The 21,017-nt window shown below is 32.2% G+C and overlaps 1 protein-coding gene across 1 annotated transcript; it reads left to right on the top strand.

Moving 5' to 3' along the window:
* The first annotated feature begins 300 nt into the window (after nucleotides 1–300).
* On the top strand, nucleotides 301–20,705 carry LOC119837923 (muscle segmentation homeobox-like). Its single transcript, XM_038363715.1, has 3 exons — nucleotides 301–973; nucleotides 19,005–19,189; nucleotides 19,883–20,705. The coding sequence occupies exons 1-3, from the start codon at nucleotides 391–393 to the stop codon at nucleotides 20,123–20,125; spliced, it is 1,011 nt and encodes a 336-aa protein (XP_038219643.1). The 5' UTR covers nucleotides 301–390; the 3' UTR covers nucleotides 20,126–20,705.
* The last annotated feature ends 312 nt before the right edge of the window (nucleotides 20,706–21,017 follow it).

Genomic DNA, 21,017 nt, shown 5'->3' with positions numbered 1-21,017 from the left:
TATTCACTGCTCATTATATTTTTATACTTTATACCTCTGGTGGCGGACATAAAGTGCGCGATCAAAACACGCGAACCCCTACAAAAGGTAATTATGTTTTGATTTCTACAAAAAATTCGAGTATCACAAAGGAGACTAACGAGATAAGAGCGTGCTAAATCGTCCCCCCCTTCGCCCGCGCTGGGATCAATTCGCTCGCGAACGGTCGATTGGCTGAGCGAGATGGCTTTATTTGGGGGCGTGTCCCGGGCGAGCCACGCCCTCCCCGCTGCGAGGGTATCCACCGCTCCTCGCCGGCCAGTCAACCTCCGACCGCGCCCGCATGCGTACACGATCCCACGATCGCGACCCCATTGTGAAACTGTGCTAAATGGAACTGACCGGCGTTCAATGTTAAAGAAACAAATATACGAGGAGAAAGAAGTGAACATGGCGATACAGAGTGTTTCGAGATATCCCAGCAGCCCCGCGGAGGCGACGGAACCGCCCAAGGCATCGAGGATCAGCTTCAGCGTTGCCTCGATCCTGGCGGATACGAAAACGAATCAGGTCGATGAAGCTGAGATGATCAGGCATCATAGGACGATCCCGGAATCGCCTTTGAGGCAATCACCCGAGGCTCAACCGGAGTTGCCTGGCGGGAAATCATCACCGCGCCCGTCGTCAAACACTCCACCTTCAAATCTAAATGTATCAACCAACGCGACGTCATCTGACGAAGAATACGAGGATTCCGTGAATCAAGAAGACTCTATAGTCGATGTGGAAGATCTTCAGAATGGCGGACATAGTGATGACGACGATAGAATGTCTAATAATGAAAAGGAGAGGTTAGGACCTATAAGACCGACACCGTTTAGCGCTCTGGCTGCGGCTGCGGCGGCATATCACGGCTTAGGCTGGGCGGGACCTCCTCCCGTCGTGCCTTCATTTGGACCATTATTCCAATCGCATTTCCCTGGACATTTAACAGGTAAGATTTATTATTTATCACTTTGCTTTACGTCTAAACATTCTTTGAAATCTAATCGATTTCAAGGTAGTTCCATGCTGATTCGTTGTTCATTGTCGTTTCAACTAGATGTGAATATGAGTTTTTATTGTTTCAATGTTTTGAATAAATGTTTTTACACGCTTCAGGCTTTTTAATACTTTCCAAGAGTCGCATTTCGATTGCAACAGAACAATAATTCATTTGACAGAAGGCAAATGACTTGTTATACTGTGTTACTTTCTTTAGCTACTTCTTTAATTGTAACTGTGAACATGCACGTAATTATAGCTTTTATTATTATACTATTAAGTCTAAGTATGATGTGATTGTTGCACGATAGTTTTGTAAAGTGATTTAAATGCAAATTCATGATATTCAATAGGCGATTACACAAAAATGTAATCGCCTGATGCAATTACCAATGCACTTAAAACGCCGTTAATTGCAAGTATATGCAATAATTATAACCTGACACGCATTGCTTTGATACAATTAGTATATTAGCTCGTTGCATAAGTCTGTGTTTAGTTGTAAGAAGATTCCTCATCGAGCGAATATTTTTAATATCGAATTTATTGATTTAGGTATCTTCATGATTTTATATAGCTGCATTATCAAACCATATTTATCTTAACTTATTTTGAGTCTATCTTTTTGTACCGAGGTATGATAAAAAGTTACCAGAAAATTTATTCAAAGTACAAAGTTATGTAGGGAAACTGCGGGCATGTTTCGTAAAGAAATTTTATGGTACATTGTAAATAGTATGTTGTATGTACCTTAAAATATCTTCTATTTGAAATAGATTTATATATAATTTTAGGTTATTAACACGAGGTCAGGACCGTATCAACGTACATTATTCTAGTGTTTTTATGTAAATATAAATTCTTCACCGCGTTTTTGAATTAAACGAAATTTACAGTAATACCTAAAAGCGATATTATTAATCATAAATAATTCACTTCTGTTAAATTATAATGACTCGTTATATTTATTACCTTATTGCGTTCGTTTTAATATAAAAGGATAATAGTGCTTAATTAGAAATTTACGCAGTTATTAATAAATTTTACTTTACAAGAACCAAGAATGTTGGGAGTAATTTTGTTGTTCAATTGTACAAACAATTACCTATGTAATTATGATAATTATAATGAGAATTCATTTTCCTCTGGAATTAATATTTGTTATGAGAACAAATGTTTTCATTATTTGTCTTAAATCGTGTAAGATTTGAGTTCTTCGTCGTTCTAATTGGATTATATTTCTTTTACTAATTTGATATTGTATCATAAGTGTGATTTTTTCTCCTCTTGCGTAATTTATATACACATCTATGTAATCTGCATATTACTATTAAATACATCACGGATATTATTTATATAGCCATTAAAATTGTGGTATATCGCTGCTGTAACTGACCGTCTGCATTTATAGGCATTTCCTGTTAACCAAGGTATCAAATTATTTTATATCTTCACAGAAATATATCTAACACTAGCGGACCGCGCCGGTTTCGCCCGTGGTATATATATGTATAGCCTAAAGCCATCCTCAATAAATAGGCTACCTAAAATTGAAAGAATTTTTCAAAACGGACCATTAGTTCCTGAGATTAGCGCGTTCAAACAAACAAACTTCAGCTTCATAGTATTAGTATTACCTTAGAGTAGATTATTAAGAAAATACACTTAGGTCGGTTAATTTTATCCAGTGAACTTTTACCAAACATTTTCGTATGTATTAACATACATATTTGCATAAATTTGCATCGAATAAAATTAATATATACTAATTAAATTCTAGGAATAAACTTATATTGTTCAATAATTAATAATCACATTTTTAATAGCATGCTATTTGCGTTAATCAAATATATTTTCTACTAGCGGTCCGCCCCGGCTTCACCCGTGCTACATGTCTATGGCTATCTAACACTGAAATAACTTTTCAAATCGGACCAGCACATCCAGAGATTAGCGCGTTCAAACAAACAAACATACTGTTCAGCTTTATAACATTATTATTAGATAATTAAAGTATACGTACGAAAGTATGCTTTATTTAAATATTATAAGTAAGAATAATGATCGAATATAAATTTAAGGGCTTTTTAGCTACGCATGCAGGTAGGTATATAGCCTAGCTAGTGTAGCCTTTCACTTAGCAATAGGCAATGTGGTTTTATTATAGTTGAAAACCGACAAGGTTCTATTCCTTTACAAAGAATCGTACAAACAGCATTGTCCGTTCCAAATATTGAACCTATTTCAAACTAAGCTTACCCATCGACGTATACAAACATCGACACGACAAAATTAACATAACCCCAAGATTCACAAAGACACCTTCCAAAACACAAGCCGAAAATCCTTTAAAACCGGTTACAAACAAACAAATAAGGCTCCCATAAGCTGTACATAAATAACAGATCTGTCGAAATGCGAAAACAATATTTACTTGAAAATGGCGGCAAGGCGGGATCGCGTCAACATGGCCGACGACTTTACATAATACCCTCACAATGACAGCGATTTGTAGATTAATAAATCATATTAAATCTAGTGTCTAGGTACGTTGGTACTTATTATAATGCTGTGGTCTAGGTTTTAGTCTTTTTTGATTATTTGTATAAGTTTTATTGAGCTATTAACGTATTGTTAATATTGTTTCTAGAAAGACCTTTTAATTTTATATTAGGTTCATAATTATCTGCACCCATATAAAATATCAATAAAAAATGGTGATTAATTACTACCATAGTTCTCTAACAATACATGCTGTTGTCCTGTTATATCTTATTCAATTAATAAGTTACAGAAATATTAAGTACTTTCATTTGTTTTTTTCGCTTATAAAATCGATGCTAACGTGCTCAAATGGTTTTATTTCATTAGCAATATTTCGCTAACTTTTATATCAACTTATTGAAACCTTTCGTCGATAAATGAAAGTGTTTGTAAGCGATGCTTTCCCGCCGTTTCGCTATTTGAAAGTAGGTAAGTAGTAGTTAAACATGCTTAGGGCACATTCATATAAATAAGCCTCGTACTCTTACGTAATTAATCCGTACATTTTTATTTGTTTATTTTAAAAACTTCGGTTAGGATATTGTAAAGGTCGCTTTTATTATATTCCTATTTTGTTTTTATTCAATCATGACTGGGTTTTTAAAGCTATTCAATAAGTGTCGCAAATCTAAACGTATTCTCGAAAGCCATGGACTCAAAAAAAAAGTAAAACCAAAAAGCGCGGCAATGGAAAAAAAAACATAACCTCAAATTGCAATTTCTCACACAAACGCATAGCTCAGTGAAAAATGAGCGATAAGCCACAAAAACATCCTGAAAGCTACATTACAGCTTAACATTATGAATTTACACACTTGACATGCTTTTGTTCGCTTTTAATTGATAAAATTGCAAGAACAAAATTATATTGAAACATGCGAGTAAGTAATAATGGCGACAACACACGAAACGACTGACGCTCAATTTACATTTTTCATTAATTAACTGTAATTTTTTTAGTATTTATTACATGATAGCGGACGAAGTACCTAATTGAATTAGTTTCGGAGAGATAACGCGGAACGGATTTGCTCGTAAAATAAGGCAGTAATGCGCGAATATTCAAATAAAATATCACGTATATTTGTATACGGAATGCAATATAACTTGATTTAGTAGACTGTGTATTTATCTTCTATATATATAAAATTCTCGTGTCACAGTTTTCGTTGCCATACTCCTCCGAAACGGCTTGACCGATTCCTCTGAAATTTGGTAAGCATATTGGGTAGGTCTGAGAATCGGCCAACATCTATTTTTTATCCCGATATTCCTACGGGATACGGACTTACGCGGGTGAAACCGCGGGGCGCAGCTAGTTTATTTATAAAATACAGCAAAATATTATTTGAGTCAGTCATTTTAACGAATGAAGTTCGTATATTAAAATTTGCCATACTTATTATTTTGTTTATATGCGTATAATAATGATAATATTAAAGGTTTTACATAAACGCAATTGAAGCTATGCATTCCTATAAATATAAAAAAAATGCATTATAATCTGAAATTACATATCATTTAAATAATTATGCAGTTATTTTGAAATTTTATCTGTTAAATTAAAACATTGTAAAAATAACCATTGTAATGAACAAAACATTTTTCAATTCTCTATTCATTTAACTAAAATATGGAGGATTCCTTTAACTAATTTGAACATTTAAATAAAATACAACATATGACTCACAAAGTGCATATTAAAATATCTTCAAAGATGTTTATACAATTAATATACCCAGTTATCTATACTACAAATATAATGTTGAAGAGTTTCTTTGTTTGAACGCGCTCATCTCAGCAACTTCTGAATCGATTTCAAAAATCATTTCACCGTTAAATACGTATTTGATCTCTGAGCGTTAATTGCAAAAATACTAATTATTTATCGCTAAAAAGTTTTCATAAGTTAAAGTTTAAAAAGTTTGATTGATATATCCCATGGTAAAATATAATAAGCTATCTACTTGTAAAATTCTTATCCATTTTGCCCCAGTGATTTTACGAAATGTATCATACAAATTATATGTATGTATAAGTAACCTTATCCAATTGAATACATCTATTATAATCATTACGCTTTGTTAAGACCTTATGTGACACCGAATAAGTTGCCAGCGCATATCTCGTACAGAATCACGGGCGACCACTGAAAAATAAAACAGAGAACCTGTTTTATCGTGGTACAATACCCCGCGTCCGTATTACCGCTTTTACGAACTATAATACGCGTTAATACGACTATTACCTGCATTTCCCTATTTGTTTACGGTCCAGGATAATAGACTATTACGAATGTTAAATTGCTAATACAAAACGCTTGAGGGATTTCGATTAAGAGCTGATTGCTTTCACGGTGTGAGTGTCAGCCATTATGTTTGTATTATATAATTATGTAGCTTGAATTTTTATTCCGATAAGATTGAGAATTATAAATTATAGTTGGGAATTTGAAAAGCGGTTTATTAGCGATATAATTATAATGTGATTGGATGCCGATGTTTGTTGGACGAACTGTGACCTCTAGTTTTCGCTATGAATAGTATATATATAAGTTTTTAAGGTTTCCAATATTTAAATAGTCTACATACCTCCTTGCCTGGATTTCTCTCAAAGTGTATTTTAGAAATGGATGTATATTTTTTTATCATTTCGTTTAATTTCGAATTGTTAAGAAATGATGAAACAAACGGTTAAAATGTTGATGGCAGTATGAGGTATTGGGTTGAGGCGCCAGCTTGTGGAATGATATGGAACACAATTAAGAAAACATCTATCCAACTTTACACTTAAGACTTTAAATTTTTCTCAAAGTATTTCATATATGCGTTTAATTGAATATTCTATTCTCATTATAATATTTTCACTACAGCCACCGAACACCACAACGCTTTTAAGGTTCGTACAAAAAGCCCATGCCACCAGTAATTAAGGTAACCAATTAGGCCGTGCTATCGAGAATTAACTTAACATTTACTAATTAGCACCGTATAATATACTAGCTTTGCGAGTGTACTGCGAGATAGCCCCCATATTTGTCTATCAAAATAACGGTACCGTGAGCCAAAACATGATTAAACCCATTCGCGAATTGATACCATAATGCCTTGTAATATGCGACAAATTTGTACGAAGTCTTAACATTTTTCGCTCGATACTCGCTCGATTGCCTTCCCTAATTGGCTCGCCATCTGTTTTAATTCATTTCGCGATAGTTTTACAAGTATTTTATTGACGCGTGGCTCCGCCTGGCGGTTGGGGCGATTAATCGATTCGTTTGCGTGCGAATCGCTCGATTGAATGTCTGGACTCCATTCGATTTTTAAACAATTTTATCGATATTTCGTTTTCATTCCAGTTAATTACGAATTGCGGATCTAATTGTTTCGGGGATTGTTTATCGTGCTGGCGGCATGGGAGGTCCATAAATGACGTGTTCGCGTCAAGGGAAACGTTGTTCTATGATGTATAGATAAGGTCGAAGATCGCAGATACCTTTAGCGGCCTAACTGACGCGTGGTAACGTCTTTTGGACGATGACAGAAAATAATAAATCTCTAGATAACATCAGAGGTGGAGATTATACGGTACTGTGTTGCATCACGCCATCCATACTTCCTGCACAAATTAGTTCGCGAACATACCTAATTGGCTGAGTTCGTCCTTAAAGGCTTGAGCGATAGGGTTGAAATTCGTGTGTTGCGTGAAATATATTTTTAGCATTTCGCCGAACAGTAAGTTACGATGGTAAAACTGTTGTGGTTTAAGTGGCTAGTTAAAGTATGATTGTCAGAGAAATGTTACGAGTTAACTCTTATTCTAACTGATGTTTAACCACACGCAAGCGTTAAACCTTTGTTCCTAGTGGGTAACTGGTTTAAATCAATCCTTTGAAGTGAATTATCTTGATGACTTAAGATATTGTTTCATAGTTTATAGGATACAACTTGAGATAAATCACACTAACATTATAAATGTCAAAGTTTCTTTGTTTGGATGTTTGTCCGTCAATCACGCTGGAACTACTGAATGGATTTTGATGAAATTTGGTATACAGACAGGGTATGAGCTGACTTGAGTGATTGGATACTTTTCATCCTGATTAAATGCTCCCTTGGGATAAAACAGGAATCTTGAATTCCGGCCGGAACCGGACGTATCTAGTGTAATATATCTCAAAGTAAAGGCTTTAAATGATGCACACAAAATTTAGAAAGTTTTCATACTTATGACTTAACTAGCGGTCCGCTCCGGCATCACTCGTGACGTATGTTATAGTAAATAGCAGAGATCACGTACACTCGTACATATCTAACGGTGAAATTTTGGAAATCGGTCCAGTTGTTCCTGAGACCAAGACTTTCAAACAAGCAATCTTTTCAGCTTCATATTATTAGAATAAATACATACATCTACGAGCCAACATTTTAATAAGATTCTTTCTTAATACCAACTATAAAATAATGTAACTACAATTATTTAAACTTAACTCAGCGTAGAGTCAGTATTAAGTATTCTATGAGAGACTCATTATCGATTAGTAGGTTCCTACTTAGTATAAACCTCCATACAAAATCCATAAACATAAAAAATATAACAAAAATGTAGTTCTCGCCTGCTACAAACGCGGTAACCGATTTGAAATGCCCATTAGGCCTATAATGTCTTTTTCTTTTATTCCACATTCCCTCACGAAATCCGTTCATTTCGCAAAATTGCACATTATTCTCAGTTTATGTCCTGAATAATTTTATGAAAACACCTTTAAATAAAGGTTAAGTTAAACTAGCTTGCCGCCCGCGGCGTCGACCGCTTAGTTGACTGAGGAAGAACTAAGTAAATTCCCAATAGAAAGAACAAAATTAACCTATGCCATACCTAATTAGTCGTAGGAACTCTTAGTATTACGTAAGTTATAATTTATTAATTTATATCGTCTGTGGTGATAGTCTTCAAGATTATATATATATATATATATACAGTACGTATCCAAATATCTCTACGCCAGCGTAAAAAGTAACAAACAATCATTCATATAAAAACAACCATAGAAACGTTATTGCGTCTCGCTGACTGACTGGTCCTATCAATAACATTATAAATTAATAAATATGAATGAAGACTAATTGAGAAAAGCGATCGGTCGCTTAATAAAAAACGTAATATCCATAAAAATCTACGATCGAATAGCTACCAAATTTGTATGTAAATTAACATTTAAATATTAGGCGAACAGGTTTTATACCATAAAACTTCGTTTTTAATATTTACGCTACTGTTTTTGTATCAGATTTGGAACTATGTTTACGAATTAAATTTTATGAATAGAAACGATATTGTCGAATAAAATTTAACGATATTCAGTTAATTTTTCTATTGAATTATGTTTTTTCTTTAAACATGGTAATAGGGTCTTTGAAAAAGTTATCTTCAACTCATTTTATTTAAAAGTTTATACAAAAAAATTCAATATATAAATACTCTCTAAATTGGATGGATGTGTATATATTTCAAATTATATTCAAGCCCATAATGTACATTTTAAAATCTATACACCAGTCGAAACGTCGGGTTAATAATATAATGAATAAATCGCGTTTAAGATCCGTTAAAAAGTTTTTAATTTCTATACACCAGATTCTTCTAATCTGCTATTTAAAAGTAATAAATAAGTATCGTATTTCCCAGGCTTTTAAAATATGCCACTACAAACACAAGCGGCTTTGATATCTTATTTTGTTGTAATAATGATTGTGTTTGTAAAATTTTAGATTATATCGCCCCCATATTACTATATATACGTTAAAAGAAATAGGTTTCCTGTATTTTCTTTTGCTTTGCAGTATGTTTTAAGTTATATTTGCGTTTATTTAGTATTGTAAGAAACAGCCCGTAACGATTAAAATGTGTTTGTATTTATTACTACACGGAATAGAGTAAGAATAGAAATTTATTTAATAAACCAAATTATTATTGAAATACACGAGTATCCATAATCAACTAGATATATTTTAACGGACTCGATAAATTCCCATAAAAAAATCTTAATCTCCCATGATATATGATCGAACAAAATTTCAATACAAACGAATTCAAAGAGCGCTCTATAAATTATGATCTGTATTCAATCGGAGTTTTCGACGAATATATTAAAAATTATTAGAAACGAGTTTTAATTAAAATAATAATGCGTAGAGAATTGGTTAATTTGTCATCGAGCGGTGTTATTGTCGAAACATAAATTATAATGCGCCTTCTTGGAAACGCGTTTGTCCGATTCTAATTTCGTGAACGAATTTTGCTAATGGTTTTGGAATACACTCCTTTTAAATTTATATATTTTTTTATTTTATTTTAGTGCGATAAGATACCCGGTTCGGTTCGGTTCGCATAGTTAAGCGGTTTGGTATACGAATTTCGTTTCAATATTACATATTTTAGGTGATTTATTTTCGAACGAAAGACTTGATTATAGGTGATCTTATTCAAATGCTGAATGCATTAAAATTTGATATACATTTTAATTAAATACGAGACATACTTACACTCTTCGTAATTATAAAAATTAGTTTTTGTATTGCGTGAGTGGAAGGTAATTGTAATATGAAATTGTCGATTTTTTACGAATCGCAAGGTTATAATAGATTTCCTAATCGTAAAAATTCATTGCGCAATATCAGTAATTAATACAGTTCTTTACATTGTATTAGCCTATCACCTTCAGGTTTCATTAAAATGAAATAAATACCTGAAGGTACTAAGTGATTAGTGAAACTCTTATCGTATAACAATGTACTAATTAACGCGATGTAATTAATGAATTAGTACACTTTATTGTGCCCATAAATACATAAATTTCATAATATAATATAATAACTACAATATTTCTTTGATATATTAAAAATCATCTTCAATTCTGCGATACTGTAAAGGCATTTTGTCTACATTTTAGTATACAATAGGTACCTAAATATCACAGTTTTTATACATTTTAAATTTCAATGAATGTATTTAATTTAAGAGTTAATGAAATCTCTATGAAGATTTACTTACAAATAACATTGAAGTCTGTCTTTTTTGTTGTTGTATAAATATGTTTGTAGAACAGAGCTTATATAAACGTGATTTTATCTCAAACAGAATCGTGGTATAAAGAAAAATTCATTACGATTTTTTCCCCTTTCGATTTTCTAGCCCAATATGCCTTCTGTATAACTTTAACTCCGTTAACATTGCAAGTATAAACTAAAATAACAACCAACGCCTCAACCAATGTACCATAGACAGAACCCATACAATAGATTCTTCACATTTCTTGAATACTCTATTATAATGGCCATAGACATTCAGAATATTATAGTATCTTTTAGGTGGGCGACGGCGTGGGAGACCGGGCATCCCGCTGTGTGCATTAACTTGTTCATTTATTAATATCTGACATAATATATTTGAAAAACTCATGGAGTTATAAGCTTTACTTTTTTTATTATAGATAGTCAATTGGTACCTTTAAATATGGCAAATAGACATGTCTTCTTGAGAAAGAAAAAATGATGTAATTTTAATAATACACCGCGATTCTATGTTTGCAAATTGCGAAAGTTCTAGAAATTAAGGATTCTATTATCTATGTTTATGCTAGAATGATTACGGGTTGGTTTCAATGACATATTTGTATAGATATAATATATTATATCGATCAGTCGCTTCGAGACATCTCATTATTTGTGATTTGAACAAATTGACTCTCTTAAAACATTTAAAAGTAATTTTCTTCACCTACATTTTAGTCAATTTACATTAAAAAGTTATATTTATACTTAATATTATAAAGAAACTATTGTATTTTTGTATGTTTGTAACGTTTTCACCATTAGAAAGCTACAACTTTACTGAGTGCCATAGGTATGTACCACGGGCGAAGCCGGGGCGAACAGCTATTTACTATAAACTAACAATTCGTAATAACGCATGTGCCAGGTACGCTCACATCGAAAATCAGTTTAACAATCTTTCTCAATTAAATACTTCCCAATACATACATATAGGTATAGTTTCTCTAGTCTAAAGTTATAAAAGAGTTGTATCTAACAATTTAATTACCACGTGAGTGTACAACCGGTTAATTTTGCTTATAATATAATAACATAAAACTTCGCTATCAAAACATTTATTCCAATATTTATGAGTTTGTAGTTCTTTAATTAATATATCAAATTTTTATTAGTTCTTTGCATTTTATTACATCTATGTTAATTAAATTGTATTAGTCGAAACAAATTTGTGGCCATGGTCACTTACTTAGTTTAATATAAATTACAGGTAAATGAACGCTTTATAACTTAATTTCAACTTGATTTTTTATCAGCGGGTCCCTTTGATTCCAATTATTATAAACTCGACACGAATTATTAATTGGTTCTGATTTTAATCAGCTTTTGTTATGTTAATGCTTTTTATTTTTTGAATCAAATGACATAACGTTTTGTACAAATCTATCTATGTGTTTAAACAATTATTTTCTATAAAATAGGTCAACCAAGTGGTCCCAAATTTTGGAATGACAACAATTTTCCTTTCAAACACAAAAAAACACGTTAGTCGTGAAAACCCACGGAGTTATCGAGTAATAAAACAAAAAAAAAAATATTTGTCATCAAAAGATGTCTGTACAATATATTGCAAAATCTGTTGCTTATTACTAACATTTGTGAGAGACTGGTGCCCGAGATAAGTGTAGAGTACTTGTGTTATCAGGCCCCAAAGAATTTACTATTATACTAGTAGTCGAATTAACCTCCTTCATTTTGGGACGTTGGTTGAATATCGATTTATGATCTTATATTTCGTACATGTGTATTCCAGCATATGTTATCTTAATATGTATAAATTACATGTTACATTGTTGGTCCGCGATGGACTCCTAAACTTATAAACCGATTCCAATCAAATCTGCAGACCATGTGCAGTTTGGTCCGATTTAAAAAATTTGATTGTTTTTATTATTTGCATTAAGACAAGACCCGGGCCGAGCCGAGGCGTGCAACTAGTAAAAATAAATGTTCAACAGTAAAAATAGATAATTCTCAGAATTACATATTGAAAGTTTAACACTAATTTAGATTTCAAGCTGAGTTAGACTCGATAAACGAGTTAGGTACAGTGCGCAACGAAGTCATGCTCCTAATTATAGAAGCATTCCCAATCAATTACCGCGTAACAAGACTGACACGACTCCATCCAGTACCGTCAGCAACTTCATTAGCATTTAGCATACCTAAATATTTTATGCATTATGATATATTAAAGGATTTCTTATTGGAAGTCTAGGTGAAGCTTCTTTGATTTATGAAACTTTCTTTGATTTAAGACGTATGAGAGAGAGAAACGATAAATCAGGTTTTGCGAGACCAATTTGCATGGCAATTAATTTTTATGTATGTACTATCTTCTATATTATAGATTATAATATATTTTGTATCAAATGTTATAAGACTTTTTTCCTTTTCACTTTGTTTTAAATTTTTAATTTGTTATGACTGGCGGACTTGACATTAACTATAAGCATAATATTACTTTTCTTATGTAAACACTTAAAGTATTCATAAAATTATTTTCTCTATAACGTCTTTAGGAACCAGGTAGCTTCTGATTGTAACATAGCAACAAATGTCAAGAAATTTTTATCAAACCCAAATATAAATACGCTAAAAAAAACCTCACGCAGTTACAAAGTAACAGAACCAAAAAACGCAATCGTATTGAGAACCTCCTTTTTTGGAAAGTTGGTTAAAATATTATATCAACCCATAAAAAAAAATCAACATAAAAACCCAATCATACACATTCATACATCGCCTACAAATTATTACATTCATTACTAAAATCAAAGGCCATCAAACGGGCGTATTTGAAACTTGGCAACCGTCCAAAATCCTAATGTCCCATTGAATAGGGCTATTTGTAAAGCGACTTTAACCGGCATAACTTCTGTGCACTTAATCGACTGTCATGTGGCCACTAAATAGGCTTTAAATTCTACGCGACAAAAGTAAAACGAAATGTTGCTGTGATTGACGTTTTTATTGGCTCATTATTGATACGCACTTTATTCAGTCACTTATTTAATGATAGTAATTTCTTGTGTTTGATTTTACGCGAGTATTGTACATTTAGAAATTTTAAATCTTTTTAACGGATTTTAAACGTGATTATTTCATTATATTGTTACCGTTCGTGGTCATGGAGAGACCACGTCCCCTCGTGACCACACTCGCTGTAAAGTGTTCGAAACGTCGGGATAATAATATAATGAATAAATCGCGTTTAAAATCCGTTAAAAAGTTTTTAATTTCTTGTTTAATGATGTTGGTGAATATGGTTTTCACATGTCAGTAATGAAATTTTGTTTCTGCGTTGTTTTTATAATATATTTATGTACAAATATTGATTGATTTATGTCTAATTTGGTTTTACATACTTTTGCTTTTAATAAAGTTATTGGCATGTAAATTTCATTAAATTTAAATATTGCCAGATCGAGATTTGAATAACGTCAAACGTCACTGGTGTTTATTTAGTAATACTACATATATTTTAACTGGGTGTTTTTAATCAGACTTGTGAGGAGATAATTATTGTATTTTTCCGAGTGAAATAAAACAATATTAAACACATTGGTATATAATTAATTCGGAAAACGTAATTATGATAAATAAAAATTAATAAACGTCATTTCGAACCTTGGCAAAATTCTTGTTATATCATACATTAAAATAAATCATAATAATCGTCAAAACAATATAATCGCACAATAAAACAACTCATTACTCCACAGATAATGGAATAAGTTCTTATTAAATGCTCCACTATGTATATTTTATAACGTTCATTAACGTATGCTTAATAATGTTGATTGCTGTATTTCTGATATGAACATGTTTTTTGTTTACAATACGTTTAAAAATAATTTAAATGCCACGAACGGCACTTGAGCAATCATAGATTACTTTCAAATAGAGAACAGGCATCTACAGCCACTCTCTATAAATGGAATAATGAGAACCATTTTGAAAATGGAATTATTTGAATATAGAAGCATAGTTCAAAAATAGAACTTCTTAATGGGGTTAAATAGCTCTTCCGAGTTTTGTATGGCCCATATTTTAAAGCGATTGAGTCGGCTGATGAATGGCCTTACAGGAGACACTTCGTTTGATCGTCAGATAAATGTTGTGGGTGTATTCGTAAGGAATCCGGGAAGACTTGTTAATAGCTACCACTATTATAGTTCTTTGTGTTTTAATAGATTTATCTTCGTCTATCTTCCGCTGTGTTTAACGGCGATAAAAAAAAGTTATCTTTATTTGGAAAACTTACTCAATAAATATTATTTATATAGACTATGAATACACAATTACAGTTGAATGAAAATAATAGTCATAATAATTATTTAATGCGTTCCGTTTTTAATTTTTCAATTATTTTGCACTTTTTAACGAGCGAGGTACCTGTAATGTCAGAGAGTATTTCACATCTGTAAAAATAGTTGTATAAAGCATTCAAGCGGTGTATTAAGTATAATTAATAAATACCCAAGCAGAGATCTGAAGTAACAGTTAACATCTTATTTCCCAAGCGCTGAGGATGAATTCCTGAAACAACAAAACGAAGTAAAGTGATCGTTTAAAATATTGGAATGAATGACATACCACGCTTCGTACGATAAATGGCGCTGCTCACACAAAACGCCAACTTGCTCATTAATATATCAGCTGTCTTTTTAGCCCATTCGATTTGGTATCGTCAGCAGAATAGTTAATAGAACTATTTTAATAATTGACAAAATTTCGGTTCTGTTTATATCCCGATGCTATTGGTACTTTTTAAAATAAATGTATTGGCTTTGATTCATATTGACGGAGAAATCGTTCGTAATATAGACACAATGTCGCCGACTTGACAATGTCAATGATTCGTCTAAACATCCTTGTACCATTTATTATCTGTGACAGCTACATAATTTACAAAGTCTTCCACTGAATCTCGACTCGGAAATAGTTCGAATTTTGAATGCGTTCCCCGCGCAAAACATGCGATTAAATTCGAAATTTGAAACTCTAAATTGCGTTTTTAAATTATTGCGCTGAAGCGAATTTATGGTTTCGATTTAAATTCAATTGTAACGTACTTAAAACGTGTCGTATTTCTTTCAACGCTTGAATGTCACAACATGTAAATAATTCAGATGCTAAACATCTGCATTCGATATCTTTAGACAATTAACAAGAGAATCGAAGCAGACAGCTACCGTACGTATATTTTTAAAGGCAAGTAAATTAACGTGTAAGATCTTTTGTGCACGAGCGACAAAGCCACAAATGGACTCGTTTGGAAATTCGAATATTGCTAAATTTATACCACATTTTATCTTAATTAAGTGTCTCTATTTGTATCTTGGGGACAATAAATTGTTCGAATTTCATTAATTAAGAATGTCAATGTTCCCGTTTTGCATTATCAATGCGATACCACTTTATTATCCAATCTGAAATAGTTTCGAAATTAAGGAATGTAGGAATTATTAGCTGGTCGTATTGAGGTGTCACTCTGTTATAGTCTCCATAAGTTGAAATTTTTATTAGTCTGTTTGTTATTTAATTTATAGTTTTCCTGTATGCACTAGTAATATAACTATTTTTGTACCAATAAAATTATTAATTTCATGACCATCTGGATTCTGATTACGTCGATTTATTTGAATAGATTTTTCATCCTTTCAACAAATTAAAAATCCTCACATGTTTTGGAGACGTGAGCCACATCGAAGGCGACTAATCGTCGCAAGTGTGTGTCTAGCTTTATTTTTATTTCAGTCTACGTCGCCGGCAGCTTTGACGTCGAAACATGCCATTAATACACTTTCGACTTTTTTTCGGCTGTCACATAATTTAATTTTTTTTTAACGTTTTTGTGGCGCATTAGCTATTAAACGAGTCGTGTTTGACAACGGGATTAATATGTTGAAATTGTTAACTCCGTGACAGATGTAATATTTTTCACATAAATAATTGTGTTTGCGGAGATAGCGTATTCTTTGTTCAAAAAAAAGCTGCTTAGAACATAGACCATACCACAATATTGTGATTAATCCGTCGTCAATATTTTTTTTTTTACTTTTAACCAAATGATATAAATGTAAGCTGTACTAGCTATACTAAGAAAGTAATTAATTGTCTACGCCCATTCAGAATAAAACAATAATGTCACATCGTGAATAGGAACTTTTCCTATATTTATAGTTAGATATAGCCTTAATAATATTAAACAATTAACCTTATCATTATTAACGGATTCCCATACATTTATCAAATTATGTATATAGCACACGCTTTATTTTAAATATTAATTACTAGCTAATGAGCTGATTGTGCCTGTAATAAAAACGGCTATTCATGGAATCAATTATTTTTCGGTTTGTGTTATTTCATAATTATTTCTATTGCTAAAGTTATTTAATTTTGAATTGAATGTTTATGACCTATACGTGTCAGGCCATAGATATGTCATATCTGTTTATTTGATCGTTTTTCTTTACTGAAAGGAAGGTGGTGTATCTGAACAGATGGACTAGATTTTTTAAGATCTGTAACTTCAGGTAATAAGTCCTACAATGAATGCGAGACTTGTAATAAGATTATAAATGTGTTGAAATAAAACGTAAATTATTTAGAAGTTAAAAACTATATTCGATAAAATCTAGGTGTGATGATAATTTTCAAAAATTTTTGTTATTCATACGAACGTTTTATAAACAAACAAGTGTTCCTGGACCATTAATAAAATCAAAAAGTATTACACCGGTCCATTGGTTTATATACAATCGTGTAACAAACACACCATTTTTTATCTGTTACTTTATTAATTATTGAATTATAATTTCAATTGCCCAATAAAATTTGACCTATCCTCCCACTAGGAGTTAATGAAATGTGACGGAGTTGTGCCTATCTGTGATCATAAAATGTTGTTTTTATTTGTTTATCTGTTACACGTTATCAAATTATTGTCTACTGTCTATGCTCCAGTGGCTTGTAACTCGATTGTTTATTGCTTCTGCGAGTACGGACGCAATAATTTGTAATTAAATTTTATATTGTTCACGAATAAGTATATTTTAATTAAAATTTATTGTTATTTTTTTAGTAAGTAATAATCGTAATAAGTAGATCCGTATATATACGATGACTTGCATTTTTTTGAATATGACTGCCTGTTATATGGAAAATAACTCCTACATCAAATAATACTTATTATATTGCGATTCAAATTTAACCGACTTGTATTTTCTTTTTAAATTGCATTTTATGCTCCAGATCATATAGTACAAATTGAAATGACAATATTAGATAAATAAACCTTCAAAGTTATTTATATGTAACTTCAAATGCATGAACCTATAACAGTTTAGATTAGGACACAGGGCTCGATATATCTGAACCTAATTGTTTTCTGCGAAACCAAACCGTTGGTTAAAAAATTATTCATTACCTAGAATTAAGTTAGAGCGCTAACAAATAAATTAGTGTTATCACATTAAGTAAAGGTCATTCCACACTTAGCTGAACAACTATGTGCGTGTGCCTTATCTATAGTGCAGGAGTCAATTATAAAAAAGGCGCTATAATTTAAACGAATAAAAAACATTATTTTTCGAATTATAAATGAGTTTATCGGGAGCCGTTTAAGCTTTGGAATTGTAAGGAAACTTCATTTATTAGTGTATCGAGTTTTTATTTATTTACAAATATGTAATTATGTTAGTGTTAACATTGAGATCTATTACTAGCTATGCCACAGCTTACATAATTTGAATAAACTTTTTAATGTAATAGCATATACCTAATCGATAATATTATTATTATGATTTCTTTCATAGTAACCACGTAAATCTAGATTAATATATCCCATTAATAATTCGTGTAATTTCTACAAAGTTTCATTAATCAATTTAAACTAAGTTCCATTAACGTAACGGTAATTAATAATTATGCAATCCACGCAATTACTGTTCACAGCATTCTTATATAAATATTTATGAGATTCCAATATCTTGTTAACATTCAAATGATCGAACCTAAATCAATATATTTATTGCGTAATGGGTTAAATTGCGATAAGTTTATTTAGCTTTATTTTTAATGAATATATAAATGCATAAAACAAACAAATATCAACATTGATTTGATTTTTACGTACCCAATACCAAATACATATAGAATATCATAAAAAAACCACAAACTTTGTCGCCCGCAGCCCCTTTAACCCCTTAGCGATCTTAACCCCTAAGTGACATAAATGCCCAAAACCCCTACCCATTCCACAACGCTACATAGCCATTCTCGTACATAGTATACTTATCGTAACCCATTTTTCAGATCACAATGGAGAACCCCCAAAGCTGAAGTGTAACCTGCGTAAGCACAAACCGAACCGCAAGCCGCGGACCCCCTTCACCGCGCAACAGCTGCGCGCTCTGGAGAGCAAATTCGTAGATAAACAGTATCTAAGCATCGCTGAAAGGGCCGAGTTCTCGTCGTCGCTGGGATTGTCTGAAACACAGGTAATATATATCTAATATTGTACATGCGAAAGTTTGTGAGGATGGATGTATGTGTATTTTTGTTACTCTATCACGCAAAAACTACTGAACCGATTGCAATGAAATTTGGTACGAAGATAGCTGGACAACTGGAATAACTGGTTGTGCTCGCATGTAAGGAGGGAAGTTGGATTACACTACGAAATAATAAATATTCATTTTAATTCACTCTTTTAATAATATTGGCGTTACCACACATAGGCATTTTTTTATCCCGATATTCCTACGGGATACGGACTTACGCGGGTGAAACCGCGGGGCGCAGTTAGTATAAGATATATGCTAGCAGTCCGACTTAGCTTCCCCCTTGGGATATATCTACCATATGGCACTCACGATCACGTACATATGCAACGTTGAAAAGAATTTTTGCAATCGGTCCCTTAATTACTGAGATTCTCGGATTTTTATGCAATATATCAATAAAAATTTCTTTGGTAATTGGATTTTTACTAATCTTGTAGTGAAATAGTTTTTATTGTTATTTAATATTGTTTTTTATTAAATCATGTATATCTTAAGCAAAAATTAATGCAACTAGTATCTACTAGTGAAATATTATCTATATAATATTATAATAAAACTCCAACAGGACACGAAGAGCGTATAGAATTTGAGGATACATTTAAATAAAAACTTTTTTCTCTTCTGCAGGTAAAAATCTGGTTCCAGAACCGTCGAGCAAAAGCGAAGCGAGTCCAGGAGGCGGAAATAGAAAAACTCAAGATGGCGCAGTTTTCCCGCCATCCGCATCACATGTACCCGCATCCCTTGCAACAGTACTTCCCCCACCCCTTGATGGGGAGGCCCCTACCCCCCATGATGACACATTTGACAATGCAACCCCCCGTACAGGGGTCGCCGTCACCTAGCACACAGACTAGCGGACAACAATAGACAAAAAAAAATACACGGGTCGAGTATTACTACCTAGCCTACTCTGTGGTTTAAGACTGGTCATATATGATGCGATAAAATTTAGCAATGATGAATTTTTTGTGTTATTATTAATGTATGTTTGTTTGTATAATCGCCATCTGTAATGCTATATTTAAATTTATTTAAAGCCCTTGCTTAGTACACATAGACATGTTTAATTACCTGCGCAATATTATTGAAGTGTAAATTATTTGTAAATAGTACTTAAGGAATAATGTAAATACATTTTACTAATGTCGCAAAATTATAAACAGTATAGGAAGGAAATATTTAGTATAGTTCCATATATTCAATTAATCATCAATTATGTTTTAACAAAATTATATAGAGACTTCAATAAACGTAGTTACAAAACTTTTCACCCGTTTATATCCCATATGTATAAATGTCCTATATTAAAATATATAACGATAGTTAACCGTATTATTGTTTAAATATATATTTAGTACAAATAACTTGGCTTATGAAATGTTAACCGAATGTGTAAATATACTATTTGTAAATTAAAATTTGTACTGGTGTAGTATAATACAATTATTTTAAATGAATATTGGGTTTCATTTCTACAAATTTTCTAGAATATTCTGTTAACACGTTCCAGCAAGCGTGTAATGGCGTGGCATCTAGTGGCATACCTAAACTCGAAAATATATGGTATAATAAGACATGATGGTTTTGTTTGAGGTTAATTTGTGAATAATTGATAGGATGTTTTTTTGTATGTATAACAGAGTGCAATCTATGGATAAAGTTAGAGAATTTGTGACGTAGAAAGTAAGCTCTGGGTCTACTGAACCGATTTTAATAAATACTTTAGCATTGAAAAATCACCGGCTTTCAAGAATCCTCC

Source organism: Zerene cesonia, chromosome 29 (assembly GCF_012273895.1).
Source record: "Zerene cesonia ecotype Mississippi chromosome 29, Zerene_cesonia_1.1, whole genome shotgun sequence".
Lineage (NCBI taxonomy): Eukaryota > Metazoa > Arthropoda > Insecta > Lepidoptera > Pieridae > Zerene > Zerene cesonia.
The sequence above is the reverse complement of the archived record's forward strand: the minus strand, read 5'-3'. Positions and strand labels throughout refer to the sequence as shown.

Excerpts from the sequence above, each read along its gene's own strand:
- LOC119837923 (XM_038363715.1), top strand. The coding sequence starts at position 391 with ATGTTAAAGAAACAAATATACGAGGAGAAAGAAGTGAACATGGCGATA. Across the intron at positions 974-19,004 it reads TTTCCCTGGACATTTAACAG|ATCACAATGGAGAACCCCCA; the intron begins GTAAGATTTATT and ends CCCATTTTTCAG. Across the intron at positions 19,190-19,882 it reads TGGGATTGTCTGAAACACAG|GTAAAAATCTGGTTCCAGAA; the intron begins GTAATATATATC and ends TCTCTTCTGCAG.